General features: G+C 37.6%; 2 protein-coding genes across 3 annotated transcripts in view; one reads left to right on the top strand and one right to left on the bottom strand.

Annotated features, from left to right (window-relative positions):
- The window catches only part of JAM3 (junctional adhesion molecule 3), a 90121-nt gene extending 72286 nt beyond the window's left edge, over positions 1-17835 (top strand). The window contains 9 exon segments of the mRNA XM_020968763.1: positions 7632-7697; positions 9075-9188; positions 10512-10664; positions 11109-11159; positions 11162-11310; positions 11903-12002; positions 13863-13992; positions 14088-14142; positions 14593-17835. Of these exon segments, the coding sequence (XP_020824422.1) occupies positions 7632-7697; positions 9075-9188; positions 10512-10664; positions 11109-11159; positions 11162-11310; positions 11903-12002; positions 13863-13992; positions 14088-14142; positions 14593-14628 (854 nt within the window). The 3' untranslated portion in view covers positions 14629-17835.
- A 418-nt stretch (positions 17836-18253) lies between these two features.
- Positions 18254-19950, bottom strand: part of NCAPD3 (non-SMC condensin II complex subunit D3) — a 106608-nt gene continuing 104911 nt past the window's right edge. For both annotated transcript variants that reach the window (XM_020968758.1, XM_020968757.2), the window contains exons 33-35: positions 19208-19270; positions 19066-19123; positions 18254-18953 (exon numbers count right to left, since the gene is read on the bottom strand). In XM_020968758.1, the coding sequence (XP_020824417.1) occupies positions 18842-18953; positions 19066-19123; positions 19208-19270 (233 nt within the window). In that variant the 3' untranslated portion in view covers positions 18254-18841. The remainder of the gene's footprint in view (positions 18954-19065; positions 19124-19207; positions 19271-19950) is intronic.

Below are 19950 nucleotides of genomic sequence, written 5' to 3'. Positions count from 1 at the left end.
TACTCTTGAATCTTCCTGCGATACATTATTCTCCAGGACTGATTTGAGCAGCTGGCTGTGACACTCACTTTAGGGTGGTAGGATAGGAAAGGGCTAAGACTATGTAACAGTCACCTGTTACCATAATAGGTAACAAAAGTTGATTTGTGTTACTATGAGTGGAGCCTGGGGTAATTATCAGATTTGGAACAAATGAGAGCTTTTAGATTCAAAGAGAGGAAAAGAGCTATTTAGGCACAAATAATCCACTAAAACCCAGGGGGGCTGTCTTTAGTTAATATAAATAAAATAATCTCAATTGACCTGGGTCTATAGCCTCCTTTTTGAGGTGTTACAAGATGACACAAGATTATATGTCGCAAGGCTAAAAGCAATGAGAGGATTTTATGTTGCTTAAGTCATCCTGATTGGACCCTTTAAAATTTGAAGCTTTGAGTGAATTAGTAAAGTTTGTGTTTGTTGGAGAGGAAAGATGGGAGCAAAACATATTTGCCATATAATTTATTAGCTAAAATAGCATTGAAATTAAAAGAGAGGAAGGAAAAAATGTATTATAGCTTCTAAAGCTTGGTTACTAGTTGAAGGAAGGCAGGCCACATGTTTTTGCATATTTTCTTCTAATAATATAGTGGTTTAAACTTTTTTTCTTTTTATCGTTATGAACTTGACAAACATCAACAAACACAACCTTTTCAAAGAACAACAGAAAATGAGGATTGTTTTTGAAATGGAATTTCTGACATATGGAACTTATTCTTTTTGGGTTTTTTTGGATATTTCAGATTTAGTACAGTAGTTAGACTACTGCCCTGCTTGTGTGAACCCTGTCCTGAGTTTCCTTCTACTTTCATTGGTTCATTTTTTTAAAGGATTCCTTGATGTTCATTAGTTACCTCCTTTTAAAAGTATTATTATCACTGTTCCCCCACTTCTACCTAACTTTCTACCCTTCCACCCAATAAAAGCTTTCCCTTGTTAAAAAAAAATATGATCATGAAATACAAATCCACACAGTGACCATGTTTGAAAATTTATTTTGTTCTGTACCTCTGGTCTGATGCCTCACTGCCAAGAGATGGGATGAAAGCTTCATCACTGGTGTTCTGTAGTCATAGTTGGCAATTTAATTGATCAGGGTTTTTAAGTTTTAAGTATTTTGCAGTTGACACAAAATGAAATCGCATCAGAATTATTGCTTGTCCTAAGTAATTCACATACCATTGAATTTGCAGGTGTGCCTCAGGATACAGCTTGTTCTTAACTGCCCCTTCTTCTGGATGCACTGTCCTTAAACTCTCCTGGTTATCTTCTTAGATTTTTTTTTTTTGTGAGGCAAGCGGGGTTAAGTGACTTACATATCTGAAGTCACATATGAGCTCAGGTCCTCCTGGCTCCAGGGCTGGTGCTTTATCCACTGTGCCACCTAGCTGCCCCATCTTCTTAGATTTCTTAACCATTTTGTTTACTTTTCCCTCTTCTTGATCTGTTAATATTGATATTCCCCATGGTTTTGTTCCTGACATTCTTTCCACACACCTCCCCATCCTGATTCAGTTTTATGGCTTCAAAAATATTATATCTTTATGCAGATTAATTCCACATTAATTTGTCCAACCTAATCTCCCAAACTTCAGACTTGAGTCTCAAGCTGCCTAAGAAGATATTTCCATCTGGATGTCAACACTGATACCTCAAAAATAACATGTTCAAAACCAATCTCATTGTATTTTCTTTAAATTCTATTCTGCTTTCTGAATTACAATTCTGTGAATGTCATCAACATTCACTTAGTAAAAAATCTTTTTTTTTTCATTTAACAAGCATTTAGTTTCCTTTCCCATCTCCCCCAGCCTCCAGTCCCCTGGAGAAAAGGAATACAAAACCCTTGTAACAAATTTGCATAGTCAAGCAAAACAAATCCTTGTATTGCCCCATATCCAAAAAATGTATCTCTGCATATCTATCACCTCTCTGTCAGGAGGTAGGTAGGGTTCTTTGGAATCATGGCTGGTCATTGAATTGACCAAAGCTGTTACATAAATTATTTTAGTTCTGCTGCGTTTCACTCTATATTAGTTCATACAAGTCATCGTAGGTTTCTCTGAAACTGTCCCTTTCATCATTTCTTATGGCACAATAATATTCCGTATTATAGTCATATACCATAATTTGTTCAGCCATTCTCAGTTGATAGGCACTTTTTTGGTCACAATTAAGAAGACCTGCTATAAATATTTTTGTACATATAGGAGTTTTTCTTCTTTCTTTGATCTCCCTTGGTCAAATGGGTCAAATTTTTTACCCATCTATGGGTCAAAGAGCTGTTTAGTAACTTTGAGGCATAGATCCAAATTGATTTCCAAAATGGCTGTACCAATTCATAGGCCCAACACCATTAATGTGCCTGTTTTCCTTAATCTACTCCAGTATTTAACATTTTCTTTGTCAGCTTTGCCATTCTGATTGATGTGAAGTAGAACCTGGGTAACCTGCCTCCAATGGCTTCCTATTATCTCCAGTATCAAATATAAAATATTTTGTTTGGTACTTAAAGCTAGAAGAGAACTAGGTTTGAAGGGCTTTCTTCCCTTTTTATCTTTTAGTCCACTCCACACACTCTGCAATCCAGTTATACTGTCTTAACTTGCTGCTAATCTCCTTGCACTGAGTGTCTTAAGTTTTCTTCTTTAACTTCACCTCTTAGAATCTCACTTCTTTAAAGCCAGCTGGAGTGACTCCTTTACAAGAGTTCTTTCCTTGTTCCTCCATATGTACCTAGTTATTTATATAGTTTTCCCCATTAGGATGTGAGCTTCTTAAGGTTAGAGGCTGTTGTTGCCTTTCTTTGTATCTCTAGCACTTAGCAGAGTACTCAGCACATAATAAGCACTCAAATGCTTCTTTATTAATCTCTAAAATGACAATTACATTTTCACCTATTTCTCCTTCAATGGGTTGTTTTTAAGTTCAAATGACATCATACATGTCTATATTATATGTTAATATATTATGTACATACACATATGTGTGTGTGTGTATAATATAAAATGCTTTGTAAACCTTAAAGTACTATGTAAAGTTAGCTTTTTATTGTTATTGTAAAACCAGAAGATTAGGAAGCTGTAGCTTAAAAGAAGCATATTTCTCTTTATGCAGATAAAGGCATTAATGGAATTGATTTTATTGTTAATCCAAGGGCAACAGGAAAGTTGGCCATGTCAAATTTCTGTGCTTATGATGAACATTCACAAAAGGACTACCATGAAAATAATGGCATGTCTTATCTTCTAACATTTATTTCAGATAATGAAACATTAGACTATGAGCTTCTTGAGTACAGAGACTTTTTTGCCTTTCTTTGTATCCCCAGTGCCTGGCATAGTGCTTGATGCATAGTAGGTGCTTAATAAATACTTGTAGACTTGACTGGTTGAATATAAGGAGACAGGAAAATTCCATTAAGAAGTCACTAAGACTCTCTAAATTAAATCAGCATCATACTTTATTTGATTTGGTATTTTCAGTGTATAAATGTGGACATAAAAGAAGGTAATAAAAATATGTTGGGTAACATGGTTCAGTAGTGAAAAAGGAGAGTTCAAAGGTTTGTAAACTTCACAGAAGCTTCACTCCTGTATATATATTGTGGATACTCAAGAGGAGAGTTGGAATATACATGGGGGGATGACAAGCACCAAAAACATCACCAAAAATGGAATTAGTTATATTTTAACAGAGAGCAAATGACTGGTTTATCAGTGTGGGAATTCTCAATCTGACATCTATGTATAGTCAGAATGCTAACCAAGAGCAAATTAAAAAAATGAATACCAATTGAGAAGAATTAAAAAAAAAGGTGTTTGCAAGCTGTTGATACCAGAAATAGGAAATGGATAATAAAACAGACATCATACTATAAGAATTTCTTGAGGAAATTTAAGCCATGTAAATTTATCACCGCGATAAGACCAAAGGAAACTAAGTCAGCAAACACTTGATAATCTTGCCAAATAGAGCTATGGCAACCAAAAGGCAACACTAACTTAGAGCATAGATGCCTTTATAAAATCATACAGAGGAGGATGATGGAAGATTCTGATCAATGTCACTTCACAACACTTTTGAGACACAGTGGAGAGAAGAATGAGCATAACAAAAGATTGGCAAAATATCCAAGTAAACAAAATCGTCATAAGGGCATTTAAGGATGAAATTGTAACAAGCAGAAAAATTTAAAGTTTTACAAACATCTTCATAATACACTCTTTTCTTCATCAGTGACAGTGGATTACCTCATTTGGGTTCTGCCATCACAGTTCCCAATTTGCTGCATGAAGTTGAAATGAGACCAAAGAAAACAAAGATAGGAAAAGCAGCCAAAGTAGATAGACTAAGTATATACATAGGAAGTTCATGCTGGAGATGACACAATTTTGAGAACATCAAGGGATCAATTGCCAGAGTATCTGAAGGAAGCATGGGAAAAAAATCTCAAATCTTTTCTTAACCAAAAAAAAAAATGTGACCAAGAAGATATGAATAGCTATGAAATTATATGCTTGTTTTTTCTTACCGGCAGTATTTTTGTGAGACTAGTTTACATGCTTTGAGGGCGTCCTTAATGAAAGTATGAGGAGAGAGAATAGGTAGACTTTCATAACTGATCCTATCTGCAGAAAACTACATCTTTATAGTCACATAATTTACTGAAAGATGTAGATAATGTACTTTATTTGTAGAATATGTTTAGCATTTCAGTTGATTGAGCAAAACAGCACCTTAAAGGCTTCCTTCAACAAGTTATCTCCCATGCATATGAGAATCATACAGTTACAGAATTCTGTTAACAGAATATTTAACGTTGTTCAGTGACTCTTTGATCATTAATACTAAACAAGGCATAAAACAGAGAAGCAGATGCTTACCAAATGGAATAGGGATCCTTATACACAGATCATTCATATGTTGCTGCTTGTGAATGACATTGTGCTGACTGCATTAAGCTCCAGAACATTAAGGAACCACCTAAGTGAGATTTATAATCATTCACAGGTGTTCAGCCTAACTAGTCATAGTGGAAATACCAAGTAGTTGAAGAATTCGTCCAGACATGTACATGACTAGTTGGATAGACTACCCATAGTGCTGGTCTTCCATTGGGACAAATGTACGGAGGCAAAATATAGCAACAAAGAAATGGGGTTTCCTTGCTGACAAATAATGCATTGTAATGGCAGGAATATAGGTGGCACAGTGGATAGAGTGCTGAACCTGGTGTCAGGAAGACTTGAATTCAAATCTAGCCTCAGATACTTACTAGCTGTGTGACCCTGGGCAAGTCACTTAACCCTGTTTGCCTGTTTCCTCATCTGTAAAATGAGCTGGAGAAGGCAATGTCAGACTACCCTCGTATCTTTGCCAAGAACACCCCAAAAAGGGGGCATGAGGAGTCAGACACGACTGAAAAAATGATTAAACAAAAAAAGCTCAATAGATGGAGAACTGTGATCATGCCTTCTTAGTTTTTGTTCTGGTTCAAATTCATTTGCATGCTAAACCAGAGATCTTGGGAATATCCCCTCTTAAATCAAATACTTATCTATGTCAGAGTACTTTGATATTTTCTCAGACCTAGTGATATAAAAGGAAAGATAATTTTAACCTAAGGCAGTCTACCTGCCTTTTGTTAGCTAGATATGATTCAAGAGCTGTCATGACACTTGCCCATGTAAAGAGAAGTTTTGGTCATTATATTTCTGGAGGTAGGAACTGAGATGGTCAGCAGGTGACCCTGAAGAGATTAGCCCAGAAGCTGGTAGCAGCAGGCAATACTTAGCAGAGACTACCACACCCAGTAATAACCAATAGATCAACGGAGAAGCAGAAAAGTATACCCAGCAGAGATGACATACCCACCAAGGAAGCACAGTTAGAGAAATTCAGTCATATCGCCAGAGGATATAGGTAGCCCTACAACATGGAGGGTGTGTATTACTCCATCTGTGTGCCCTCACCACATATGTCCCCTTTATGTGTATTCCTTATATGTTATTCCTGTGTATTCCTGCTGTACCCATTGATGGTATAAGCATTTGTGGGCCTAGGAGCCCTAGAGGTGAGCTAGGAGTTAGGAGCCCTTTTATGAAGGAAAATTGTTCTATTGTGGCCTTTATTACTACACAATTTCATTAAATGCATTTACCTTGAATTAATGGCATCTGCTGGCTGGCAATAGAAAAAGTAAACACATTGATGATGGCTTGTGAGCTACAGTTTCGATTGGATGTGAATTTACGGAACATCTTGAATCTGGAGTAAGTATTCCTAGGGGCCTGCTGACTTGAGAGTGCCCCAGGTACCACACAAATATTTTGGAAAGACATAGTTCGTGCAGAGTGAGCTAGGCCCAGAATTGAACAGGAAGAAAAGAGTAATCTGGATTGCACTTGGAAATTGCATAGTTCTTTTAAAACATGCCAAAGCTTGACCTTGAAACAAAAGCTCATCTTTTTATTGACAACATTCTCATGGTTATGCTATGTGATGGAGAGTCATAGAATACCGAAATTTCTGAAGAATTTAAACTGAAGAGCACTGGAGAAGCACATGGTGAATGTGAGTAGTCAACTGCATATCAACAGAGAATTACGCAAAGGAAGTCATATGAACAATGTCATCATAAAAATGCTTAACTTTATGTTTAAATGCCATGTTCTAGAATTAGTCTGTGTTGCCACTTCCCATAATTGAGATTAGCCTTTACTCTATCCATAAGCTGCTTCTACCATATAGAGAGTTATTTTCTTTCACTTAAATTAATTTTTTGAAAATTTTTAATTAAAAATTTTTAATGGTAGGGTGAGGGGTGGGGCATAGTGATGATGAAAATGAAAAACTTTCTGAATTTGCGGCCTTTTAACTATTGATTGGTATCTGATTACACTGTTTGGTTTTATATTTGTTTCTCAGCCTGAATATTTCCTTATTTGTCATGTTGAGATATAGATTACCTATGGAGTAGAAAAGATAAAATCTGACTTAGTATTTGGCTATAACCGGGAATAAAAAATTGGAGAAGCATAGGCATTAGGAGACTGAGAATCTTCAACGGTGCTGTACCATTGCCTAGTCAGGCTTACAACCAAAGTGTGAAGGGGATATGGGGATGGGAGAAAATAGATAGTATAAAAAAAATCAGCCTAGAGAATGTGAAATCTCCAGAGATTTCACTTCTCATTGTGGCATTTAAGCTCTTTTAATTGAATTTTTGTACTGGGAAGTAAAGGAGAGAGGGAAGATAAAGGGGATGCCACAGTGTTTAGAGCCTTATATGAGAAATGTTGAAGCAGTTATAATAACTTTGAGTTCAAGAAAAATGGAGCTGGGGATCCTATGATCATCAGAGGAAAGGCCTTAAAAATTTATATAGGAAATGAATTCTCAGGACCCTTCCTTCTCTTGGCTCCTTACAATGAAATGGTTCTAAGAGAAGGGAGTTTTGCATGGTACGAGAAGGTAGCTTTGATTTGGGAATAAAACCCCTGTCTAGCATATGGAGGTAAAAAAGCTGAGCTTTATTTGTAGTTTGAACAGCATATTGTCTCTGATTTCACTTTTCTTTGTCCTCTTAGGTTGCCTTGTTGGGGCTGTGAACTTGAAATCCAGCAACCAGAATCCTGTGGTACGGGAATTTGAAAGTGAGTAATGAGAGATCTCTGTTGGGGGTGGGCACCACCTACTGGTTGTTAAATGACCTTGCAGTCAGGTAAGAACCAAAAGTTTTGGAATGAAATCTTCTTTGTTAATGACTATTGCTTTCATGGAGGGGAAAAACAATGCCTAGTCCTGAGATCTAAGGATTTCAGTGGCTACAAGCCCAGTATGAGTCAGTAGCGTCATATGTCTGCCAAAGAAAGCTTATATGATCTTGGGATGCATTAATAGAATTTGAATGCGTAGAACAGGAAGGTAATAGTCCTTGGACCAAAGAGGTGGCCTGGTTAAACTACATCTGTAGTATTAGATCCAGTTCTGGATATCACATTTTAAAAGGTAACATTATTAAGCTGGAGGGTGATTTGGGTAATGAGAATAGAATGTGAGTTCCCTGAGGGCAGGAAGCTTTTTGTGATTTTTGCGTTTATATTTCTGGTACCCAGCACAAACTTAAAGCCTTCAATTCAAAAAGCATTTTCTATGTGTTTTGCATATAGTAGGTACTTAATGAATTACAGTAGGATTGAGAGGACTGAAATCTATGTCATTTGAGAAACTGGGCATGTTTATCTTAGACAAAAGGCAACTTGGGAGTAGAGAGGGAGAAAAGATATGATTAATGTTTTTGAAGGATTGGCATGTAGAAGAGGGGTTAGGTTTTTTTTTTTCTATTTGGTCCTGGAGAGCAGAAGTAGGGTAGAAATTACAGGGAGGAAAGTTTCATCTCGACATGTGGAAAACTTCCTAATGAATGGAATAAGTGGAATAAATTCCTTATTTCCAGCAAAAGATGAGTGACACTTTTGGGGGGCTGTTGTAGAGTAGATATGATTCATGAATTGGCTAAGGATCATTAGGATAAATGACTTCTGAGCTCCTTTCTCAGTCTTTGATGTTATAGACTAGATTTTATGAGAGGCCAAAATAAGGGGGGCAGGGGGAGAGCAAGGGAGGCATAGAGAAAACCACAGTGATCTTCATATATGATTTGTGATCCAGGCACAACCTAACAGTTCAACAGTAGCCTTTGACTCAGTGTTTATCTAGTTATTGACAAATGGCCCCTTTGCCCAAGCTTTGTGCTTAGACCAGCAAAGATGACATTTCCTATAAATGGGGTGGCCCTCTCTAGGTAGCATGTTCTACGTAGCCTCAAGTCCTTGACGAACATCTTTATTAGTTCTCTGGCTGAGTTCCATCTTTGCCCAAAGGCTCTTGGAGCCAGGAGATCGCTGATTTTGTAGAACCTGATGAAAGACCTCTCATGCTAGAGAAAAAGAGAGTTTACAGGGCTTATAGTACGGTGAAACTATAGCTTTACCAATTTATTCAGGGTTGATTTTTCTGTTTCTTTCTAGGTGTGGAACTGTCTTGCATCATTACAGACTCTCAAACAAATGATCCCAGGATTGAGTGGAAAAAAATTCAAAATGATCAAACGACCTATGTATTCTTTGACAATAAAATTCAGGGTATGGGTTCTTTGTCCTCTTTGCTTACTTTCCTTACTCTCTCTTCCTACTTTAGTGGTTGTATCTGAGGTTAGGATTGGCCCATCTTTATCATAGTATGGGAAGCAGCTTCCTTTTGGGAAGTGAACTAATCATACTATCTCATTTACTGGCGCCTTACCCTGCTCTTTTGCACAAGGGAAGAAATAGAAGAGCCCTACTCATCAGGAAAAGTAGATGAGATGACAGTCTCATCAAAGGATTAGAAGAGGGAAGACAGGAGACTAATGACAGGAAGACCGGTTTTCTAATGCTTAGGTCATGAATGTCACTGGGAATCCCTTTATTAAAAATTTAGTTTTCTGCCCCACCACTTCTGAGCTCCTTTCTCAGTCTACCTAGGCTACCCTACCCAAAGCTCTGAACCTGTAGTTCTTCATAGTAAAGTTTAATCTCGTTCTGATCATCTGAGAAACAAAGTGATATTGATAAGAATTTAGCAGTAGTGAATTCTTAAAAATTTATTTCTGAGGGCAGCTAGGTGGTGCAGTGGATAGAGCACCGGCCCTGGAGTTAGGAGGACCTGAGTTCAGATTTGGTCTCAGACACTTGACACTTACTAGCCGTATGATCTTGGGCAAGTCACTTAACCCCATTGCAAACAAAAACAAACACAAAAACAACACAGTGGTTTCCATTATATTTGTGTAAAATGAATAAAGATGTTTAAAAAAATTTTATTTTTTGGGAGCTAGATATTTTGCCATTCAATAGATGAAATTTATCATATAAAATCTCAAGGATGGAAGGGACTTTGAAGTCTTTTGCTGTCTTCCCCAGCCTTCAAACAAGTTGTGCCTAGTGTCCAGGTTAAAATGACTATCCTTAAAGGAAAGGTGATCCTATAATTTCCATTCTTTACTTTCTGTCAGAAAGTCCTTTCATATGTTACCTGCATTCCAGTTTCAACCTAAACTTGCTTTTTTTGTTTTTTTTACAAGCTCATCAGCTAATATGATTGTCACTTATCACTAGAGTTTGTAATCACAATTCTTTTATCCCTTTTTTTTAATGGCTTATTTTCTAGTTCCTTATTGCTCTCCTGTGTTCTGCACATTCCCTTGAAAATGAAACTACTTTTAATTTGACATTGAGCTGATAAAAGAATTTTTTAAAAAGTCTGGACTTAATAAAAAGGAAGTAAATTGTCCCCCTCTCCCCAAGCTGTCATCTAGTTTTGGAACTTTCTCTCTGTGCTAGTCATGAGTTTCAGCACTAGGATTGGCCATCTTTGGGTGCCAGAGATAGCTTTGATAATCATGTCCTGGATTCCCTTTTTCCCAGGGCACTTGGCAGGTCGTGCAGAACTCCTGGGAAAAACTTCTCTGAAAATCCTAAATGTAACACGATCAGACACGGCCTCTTACCGCTGTGAAGTTGTAGCTCGAAATGATCACAAGGAAATTGATGAAATTGTCATTGATCTCACGGTGCAAGGTAAGATTTCAGGTAGTACCAGCGACACCCTCTTTCTCATCAGGTTACATGACTCTGAACCTCCAGAGGAAGAGGGATTCTTGTCCACTTTGATTTCTTTCAATCTAGAGTCTGTTGTCACTTAGAGACATCATGGTACCCGTTGAGGGGAGGCTATATTTGAGGATTGGGATGGCTTTGGAATAAGAGGTCACCTGAGAAGTGAATTAGAGCTGCTACTTGTTTTCCATAATGTTTCTCCAGCACGAGGGAGCGCACTATCATATGAAGGAGCTTATGGTTGGAGTTTGGGGTAGAAGAAAGCAGGATTCTCAGATGACATGATTGTGGAGCAAGAGTCACTTCTTTGATTTTCATTCTGTTTTGGAGCTTGGTTTCTGTGGGATTCCATAAGAACAGAGCTGTGGATCTGGGTTTAAACTCAATCTGATGTTCCTCTTGCAGTGAAACCAGTGATTCCTGTCTGCAGAGTGCCAAAGGCCGTACCTGTTGGCAATCAGCAACACTACACTGCCAGGAGAATGAGGGCTATCCCCGGCCCCAGTACAGGTGGTACCGAAATGACATACCTTTGCCAACTGACTCCAAAGCCAACCCCAGGTTCCGAAACTCTTCATTTGTCTTGAACTCTGAAACTGGCACGCTGGTAAGATGTTCTGGTGCCCCTTGTGCAGGGGAGGAGAGGGGAAGTAATTTGTAAACTGCCTTGGTTGGGTTAGAAAAGTAAGAGAGAGAAAGAAAACAGAACTTCTAGAAATCATGAGATGAGTCTTGGGGGAGATATGACTAACATCTGTCTTGTCATATCAGGGTTTTGTTGTATGTCATGTTTTGGAATACAAGAAAACATTTGAACTATATGATATCCAAGAAATGAGCCAACATTATAACGTCTTCTACTGAATTCAGTACTAGAAGCCATCGTTCTCAGAAGGCCCATTTATCTGAATAAAGTGATGAACTGGCACCCCATTACTGAATAGTTCTAGGATGTATATCACCAGGACTATTACTGTCAAAGAACTCATAAGAATGAGTGCCTTAGGGTTTTGGTAAGACCCTATTCACTACCATTAGTGTCCAAGGGGAAACCAAATCCCACTGAGAATACAATTACTTTGTAATTCTCTGGGTTTCCACTGGCTCTCCTCTCTACACTCTGAGGTACATATCCTGTTGCCTTGAGAAGTCTCCCCTGAGAAGCCCTTGATTACCCAATTATTTTTCCTCTGGAATAGGTTTTCAGTGCTGTACACAAGGAGGACACAGGCCAGTACTACTGCATTGCTACCAACGATGCTGGCTCTGCTAACTGTGAAGAGCAGGAGATGGAAGTCTGTGAGTGCACCTGCTGCTGATGTGGGAAATGTTGCAACCAGAAAGGGAGGAAGGAACAGGAAAATGCTGAAGGCCAAACCCTGGCTCAGGAGATATCATCAGTTAAACTGCTCTCTTTTGCTCCTGTGTCAGAGCCCTTCAGAAGTTAGTTATGAGAAAAAAAATCAAATTGATTCTGTTCTGTGTCACTATTGACATTTTTGTATAACTGCCTAAGTCATGTTTCTTTGTCTTTGAATTAAGTTCAGAAGTTCAGTTCAGTCTTCCTCTCTAAGTTTAAACGTTCAGTTTCCCTGTAAATCACTTTAATTAAAAGAAATCTGTTATCTCTGCATCATTAGCTATCCTTGAACAATTAGAGGAAATCTGTTCTCTCTATACTATTAGTTATTCTTGCAGGTGAATTAAATCATAGTTTCCTAGTGACAAGATGGAAGGAGAAGGTTTTGCTAGCCTCACATTCCTGATTTGCAGCCAGTCATATTGTTCCCCACTCCTGTAGTGCTTTTGACTTTGTAACTAATTGTATTGTCTTCCCCATCTGGGATGCTGCCTTCTATTTTTTTGGATGCTCCTCTTTTTGTCTATAAAAATGATCTGTCAGTCCTCATTTGAGGGGCCTTAGCTTGCTGAGGAGGTTGAGACGCTATTTATTAGCAAATTTATACTTTGCTGATAAATTGACCATGCTCAGAACTTGTGCCTCAGTTTACCGTAATTTCAGTCATGACAGAGCTTACCCATGATTAACCTGGGTTACTTGACCACTGAGGGGGGAAGATGAGAAAGTTCTGAGAAACAAATGCCTAGAAAAATTGTGTGTCCTTGCAATATGTTATCTTCTAGAAATAGATTGTTAAGAGAATTCTAAGCATTAGAAATATGACTAATCCTATAACTTCTGACAGTGAGTTTAATACTGCTTTTCTCTGGTGGGCCGATCAGATCACTAAAACATAAGGTTGTGTGGGCCCTCCGGAGACTACCTAGTTCTAACTGTTTCTCAGGGACTGAGTCACAACTTTCAAATTAACCCTAATGATTTTAGCTTACCTCCAGGGTGTGCTGTGGGAGCATTTTCATAGCTTGGGCTTTGGTATATATTTTGTGTGCTTTAGTTTGCACAAAAGAAGCAGAACTGAACTGGTCAGTGGAATCTCAGAAGGGACACTTGTCTCCCCCCCCCCCCATTCAATACATACAATGACCCCAAGGGAGTATTACAACAAATCCTTTTTCCAGGTTCAATAAAGAGATAAGGATTCAGGTGATTGGATAGCAACACAGAAAATCTCTGTTAAGGAAATTTTGAGGCACAGAAAGCTACGAGAGTCAAGGGTATACTGTTCTGACCTAATACTTTCTGCCTTTTATTTTGCAGTATTGAATCCTGTCTGTCCTTTTGTGACCCATTATCATTCAAGTATACAGCTAATCAACCTAAGTCAGGCTCTTACTCCTGGGGGAGATACTGAGAATCAGAAATTTTTCCCTGTGTATTCTGGCTCCCAATTCTGCCCTCCGACTATCCACTAAATCTATCAATGGTGTCCTCAGGACTTCATTCATAAAAAGATTTCAAACTTTTTGTAAATGCCAACCCTCTTCTAATCTAGTCATAAAAGCAGTTACAGTTTTACCGTTTGGACTACAAGAGAGAAGCTGATGTCACTGTATCATCTGGGAATAGTGAAATTAGAGGTCTTTGGAAATCTGTGAGAATCAGGCAGTTATTTTAATTGACAGGAACTAGTTTCTTTTTAATGAGTTAGATTTGGCTTAGGTGGGTAGAGGCTGGGAAGTGGTGGTAATTGGCAGTGGGACCAGATTACATGGGTCTTCTACTCTTCTCTTTTCCAGATGACTTGAACATTGGTGGGATCATTGGAGGAGTTTTGGTTGTCCTGGCTGTCCTAGTCCTGATAACTCTGGGCATCTGTTGTGCATATAGACGGGGTTATTTCATCAACAACAAACAGAATGGAGAAAGGTGAGCCTAGCATGAAAATTGAAAGGTCTAAGTTGACAGTTACATGGGAAATCAGGTCTAGTTACTTAACTACCCTCTTTCCCCCCCTTTCACAGCTACAAGAATACAGGGAAACCTGATGGGGTTAACTATATCCGGACAGATGATGAGGTAAGGAACCTGAGAAAGCAACTGGGATTCATTTCCTAGGGAGAAAAACGGTAGGGCCCAGAATACTAGATATTCTAGGTGTAACTAAGAACTTCATCAATAAAGAAATTGTTCTTTTCTACTTGAAAACCCAGTTGATCCTGTGGGGAGAACCCCACCTTAAAACCAAGTACCTAGAGCCTGAGCTCCCCGTCCTTTTTCCACATGAAATCGGTCCCACTTTGACACTGGCTTTCCTTTCTTGTGGCACTCAGTTTGCAAGCTGTCCATCAGTACTTTTATATGATCTTGTTTGATGCTCAGTCCCCAAGAAAGATGTTTTCTTTGCAGTTAGATTTGGTGCCTTTTTCCTTTCCAACTCTTGCCCCATTCTTCCAATATCATCAGCTCTTGCAGGTCTCAAGAGAGTTGCATTTGGCCATATTTTAACTTCTTATATTGTCTTTGCAGGGGGACTTCAGACACAAGTCATCCTTTGTGATCTGAAGTCTGATCATCTGGCAGAGAACACATGCAAATACCTCCGTTAAAAACTCCGATCAAGAGCAACCTATGAGCAAAGTGCACTTGGAAAGAGTTAGACCCTTGTATAAAACTTGTTTTTCCCCTTGCCAAAGTTGACAATGAATTGTCCCCAAGATGGGGGATGGTAACATGGAGAAGATTGAATTTGTTTATTGGACTGACTACCAAGTAGGAATAGCCTTAGTCCTCTGCCTTCCAGGATAGGATACCATAAAACTGTCTCCCAAAGTGAATTTTTCCATGCCTGCAGTTCAGGAAGTAGAGGTTTGTTAAAGGTTAGACATTGTGAGCCTGTGGTACTAATTAGCTTCTCGGGCAGTCATTACCTGACTGTGTAAACAGTAGTGGGGAGAAGGGAGGGCAGCTGCATGGGACCTTAGGAACACAAATTAAGGTTTGACTCACCTTGCAGGTGTGGAATTGGAAATTATGATGAATCTACAAAGCCGAGGCCTTTTATGCAATTAACTTGTTTTTAAATTGACCGGCCTTATAAGCAGTATTGTGCAATTCCTTTTTAAAACCTTTTAAAAATCAATGAATGCATACTATCAGTCTAGGAAAATTGTTCTGGTTCAGCATTTTATAATAACAACCAAAATAAGGAAGGTTGGTTGTGGGTCTTACCTCTTATCTGAAGAAGACACGCTTGCCCATGGTGGGTTTCAGTATTTAAGGAAATATTTTGAAATTAAAAGCAAAACACCCATCCTGGGCCAGGTTTAAAATGGTACTGAAATAGTTCCTGCTTTTCTGTGGGTCTTGCTTATTTTGTAGGATTCTGCATTCTAAATTTTTGCAAAAGATGTATTTTGATTACTTCAAAGAATGAATTTTTTAATTTAAATTGTAAATATGTTGTCATGCAACAGTGTTAAATAACATTTTTAAAAAAATCAAACACAAGTTAGGCACTTCAAATCATAACAGTGTTAACACTGAGAATGCCAGCATTTAAAGCACCTGTACTCAAGTCTTACAGGCTCACAGAAGAGCCTTCCTTCTTCCAGATAGCAGCATTTCCCCCAGGAAGGCTTGTGAGTCATACATTGGACCATTGCTCAGGTATTATTTTCCAAAATTCCATTTAGAAGCAAAGATACTTATGTAACCTGTAAGTCTGAAAAACATTATACCCTTGAGTAGTGTTTGAATTGCTTTTTACCCTCTCATCACTAACAGGCAGATGTATTTGAAGACCACCCAGAAGCTCTGATTCACTTATCTACTTATGGAATAAGTCCTGTGGCTAAAACTCCAAAATTGGTATTGGCTGTTAGCTTCTGAGTGTTATTCAAAGTGGCTACTTTTGGATTTAAAATCTGGTATGGATTCACATCCCAAGTAGCTTTGGTATCAAGTCATATGTCTGATGGAAGCTGAACTTAGATTAAGAAGGATCAAAGATGGACACTTCAAAAACAGTTAGGTGTGTTTTTCCATGCAGTCTGTTGGGTTCCCTGTCCTTGATCTGACAACCCTCAGCCTTCATGTCTCATCTTGTTTAGACTGTCAACTCTGGAAGGTCCATAAAGCAAAGCAGGAACTTTGTTTTTAAAACTAGTTTTAATTATTTGTGTTTCACATGACTGCACCCAACATCAAGAGTGATTTTAGAAATGAAATCTATCAACTACAATAACATTTTTTAAAAAGGAAACAAAATTCCATTATTACTCTTTGCTATAAAGCAGCCAGACACTGTAAGCTATCTCCCTCCCTTCTCGATAAGCCATGATGTGGCGGCAGCTACCCCAGTCTTTTGAAGAGTATTAGATTGTATAACCAGTGCAGAAAACCTAACAGTGAGAAAAGTAAAATGCTTGAATCAAAAGCATTTTTCTAATTTTGATTTTAAACTTTGATCTCCCTGAAGCTCTGCTCACTTTTGAGGGCTTTAGAAAGAACATCCTTGTTCTTCAAAAGTAGGTGTTCTGAGCCTCAAAGACATGCTGTGTCAGATTCATGGTGTGAAGAGGTTTGATGCAAGGAGCGTCTCAAAAAAAGCCCTTATGATTCAGTGATGTGCTTAAAGGATATTTTTCATGTAGCAGAATGTAGCCATCTTGTGATTAAATTTCAGTTGAATTGTCTTAACTTTTATGCTTTGACAGTATTTTGGTTGGATACTTGTAAATGTTGGAATTTTTAACTTTTTTTTTGTAGTTTATATAAAAATACTATGCCTTGGGATTTTTCACCAAATGTTTGTTTTCAGTGGGCAGCTGTATAGCTATGGCTTCACAGTACCTACTGTTTATTGCATCAGTATTTTAAATGTTTAGAATTAGAACTGTTCTCAAGATCAGTGCAGATCCAGTCTCCCCTTTTTCTAGACTAGATGGGGAATAATGCCTTGACCTTTTCCTTGGGTTGCCATAGTGATAAGGCAGCTGTATTGTCTCTAGTTTTATACACTAAAGCCTTCCTACCCTAACCCTGTATTCAACCATGGTCAGTATAAAGGAGAAAACTGTGAAGTCTAGCAGGCTTTTGTTGCAAAAAGATTTTAAAAAGGAAAATTAAAATATTTTTTTTGAATTGGAAGAGAAAATTCACATATTTTTAAGATGTTGAAATGAGGCTAAGAGGATTCAAGAATTCTATCCAAGGCAGTTTTTCTTGTCTTTGGTATGAATAGCACTGTACATAAATGTTATAGATTTGTACTAATACATATAATTTGATACTTCTGTAAGACATCATTTATAAACCTTTTTTTCTAAGAAAAAAAATCAACCCCAGCCTCTTTATTTAAATATTCTACAAAAGAAACACTTTCCTTCTTTTTCACTTAGCTAATTTGTTGGAAAAGTAGTCAGGAAAGCCAATGTGAGACAAAAATCACTTGACTTGTATAGCCCAGTACATTTTTGGAGGCCCGTAATCCCTACACCATCTACAAGAGATCAATGTGTATACTGTAGATACACTAAGTAGTTCACCAAAGAGCAACACTGTGAAGCATACTATATTAATGGCATTCAATTTTGTCTTACCAGTTAATATAACTTAGTCATATGGGTAGAGGAGAAACACAGGATGACATTTCACTCCTCAAACCCAACTGGCTATGTGTATCAAAAACACATGCACACACAAACCCTAAGACTTAACCCTGTACATTTCGCTGCTGTAATACTGGGATTAAACCTTGGAGCCCACTGAGTTTTTTGTCATTCTTGTCGTTTCTCCTTCATGGTCTCTAAAGTCAGCCCTTTGGGTAAAGCAAGAAGTGTGAATAGTCATATGAATTCTGTTCGTCTAATGCTAATGCCATTAGTAGATGAAACTAACTTATTTGGCTGTAAGACAAACCAGACTCGATGTTGGTGTTTCTAAGCAGTTGTTTTGGTAGGTGGAAACAAGGAATCCAAGTATTTATATAATGAGAATGTTATCTGTTGGAATACTGTTGTGGAACAGGGTGAAAGAAGGAAATAAAACTTAAAGACAACATGAATAATTTTTTTTCCTTTAAAATGAAAGATTTGGCTTTGTTTTCACTAAACCGTTTACATAACATTAAAATGACTAAAAGTAAAAGTGGCGTTTCCAGAAAAAAAGTAATTTTCTATTTAAACAATGAAAGGCTATATTTATACTTTATTTTATATTTTAAAAAAACCTGTACATTGCTTTAAAGGTGTAGTTATGATAGAAAAAAATACATTTAATTTCATATAAATATTGGGTAAGTGCATACTACCAGGGAAAGCAGCATCCACTAATAAAGGCTTGATTTATATTGGGAGAAACTATGAACTCTGCACTCAGTTGTGGTATTCCCCAAATGAAATACAGCTTACCAAGGTGTCCTTAACACTTCTCAAATGGAATAAAGGCATAATATTAAACTTTAACTTACTTAATTCTGGCAAAAGCAATAAATCTGCCATATTTTTATATTTTGCGATTTAACATATTGTATATATGATGCCTTTTTTGCTAAAAATTTGAGTGAACAGACCTACATGTGGTAAACCAAACTTTGTATGTAGAAGAATAGAGGGGATCTGAAGGAAGATCTGTTGAATTTACACTTAAGACCATAATCAGATACCCTCTGTGTGGGAGGGAATAGATTTTGTTTGCCACATGATTTGCTTCTGCACATCATTAAAAAAAATTAAGTGTTCTCGTCTTCCAGGGTTACACCCTGGGATGGGCTATTTCAGTTGGCTGTTTTCAAGGGGGTCTTTCGCAGAGACTTCCTCCTGCTGGCATCGAGATTGTCTTTACTCCTGGCTGGAGACTTGACATTCCATTGCCGAGGCTGTGGGGCTCTGGGGAGAAATAAAAACACTGTCATCCTGGAACTAAAATGAAATAAAATTTTAAAAAAATCTACTGCAGTCATTCCATCCCCAAAATCATTTATCTAGGTACTAAACTTACTTATCAGGTAATGACAAACACAAAATATCATCTCCTTGATCTTGGAATCCAGATTTCTCTGAAATGGAACCAGACAAGTTCAGTATCCCATAACATTTTAAAAATGGATAATAATCAAGAAAGAACCATAATGAGAACTTGCCTTTGGCTGAAGATGGTGTTATGTAACTAACCCCTGCTCCAAAGGTAACATCATTAATGGTCTCTAGTAAAAGAAAAAGAAAATGCCCAGATCAATAGAAGTTGGTTAAAGCCAAAGCAGAGAAGAAAGAGGTAATTCTTCTAAGAAATAAAGCTGAATATTTATCAATTGCTACAATCATAAGCATGTCTGGCTTTAAGAATAAGCCCATATCTACTTCAGGCCATCTAGTAAATGCTAGCTATTACTCAGGCTAACAAATATGATAGACTAGCAAAACTATATAAAGCAAACTATCCTTTCTCCAAAATCTTTTGTGAAATGTTGTTATGAACATCTTTCTCCTCCCTAGACTGTTTCTCAGAGGTGACAGATGACTATGCCTAATTTATGCTCTAAAAACCCTCTTATTTTTCTACTCTACCATACATCCATGAAGTACTCAAGCTATGTTAATTGGTAATGCTAGCAATTTTTATTTTTCATGGCTGACATTAAAGGAGTTCAGTCCTGAGCAGTCCTAGTGAAAGGAGGGTAAGGATGAGATGGGAAATTCTCTATGTAGTACACACATTACTTTCCTGTTTGGGAACCTATCTTTTTCAAGGTAACAAAACTTTCACAAAACCTATTTTATGATCTCCAATGCACCTAATGTTTGAAATCAAAGGCAACAAATATTTAAAAAGCCTCCATAGATTTTTAGCTCAGTCCTAGTGTTCTGAAAAGGTTTCCTTTTCATT

This window comes from Phascolarctos cinereus, unplaced genomic scaffold (assembly GCF_003287225.1).
Source record: "Phascolarctos cinereus isolate Bilbo 61053 unplaced genomic scaffold, phaCin_HiC Scaffold_726;HRSCAF=1367, whole genome shotgun sequence".
NCBI classification, from domain to species: Eukaryota; Metazoa; Chordata; class Mammalia; order Diprotodontia; family Phascolarctidae; genus Phascolarctos; species Phascolarctos cinereus.
The sequence above is the reverse complement of the archived record's forward strand: the minus strand, read 5'-3'. Positions and strand labels throughout refer to the sequence as shown.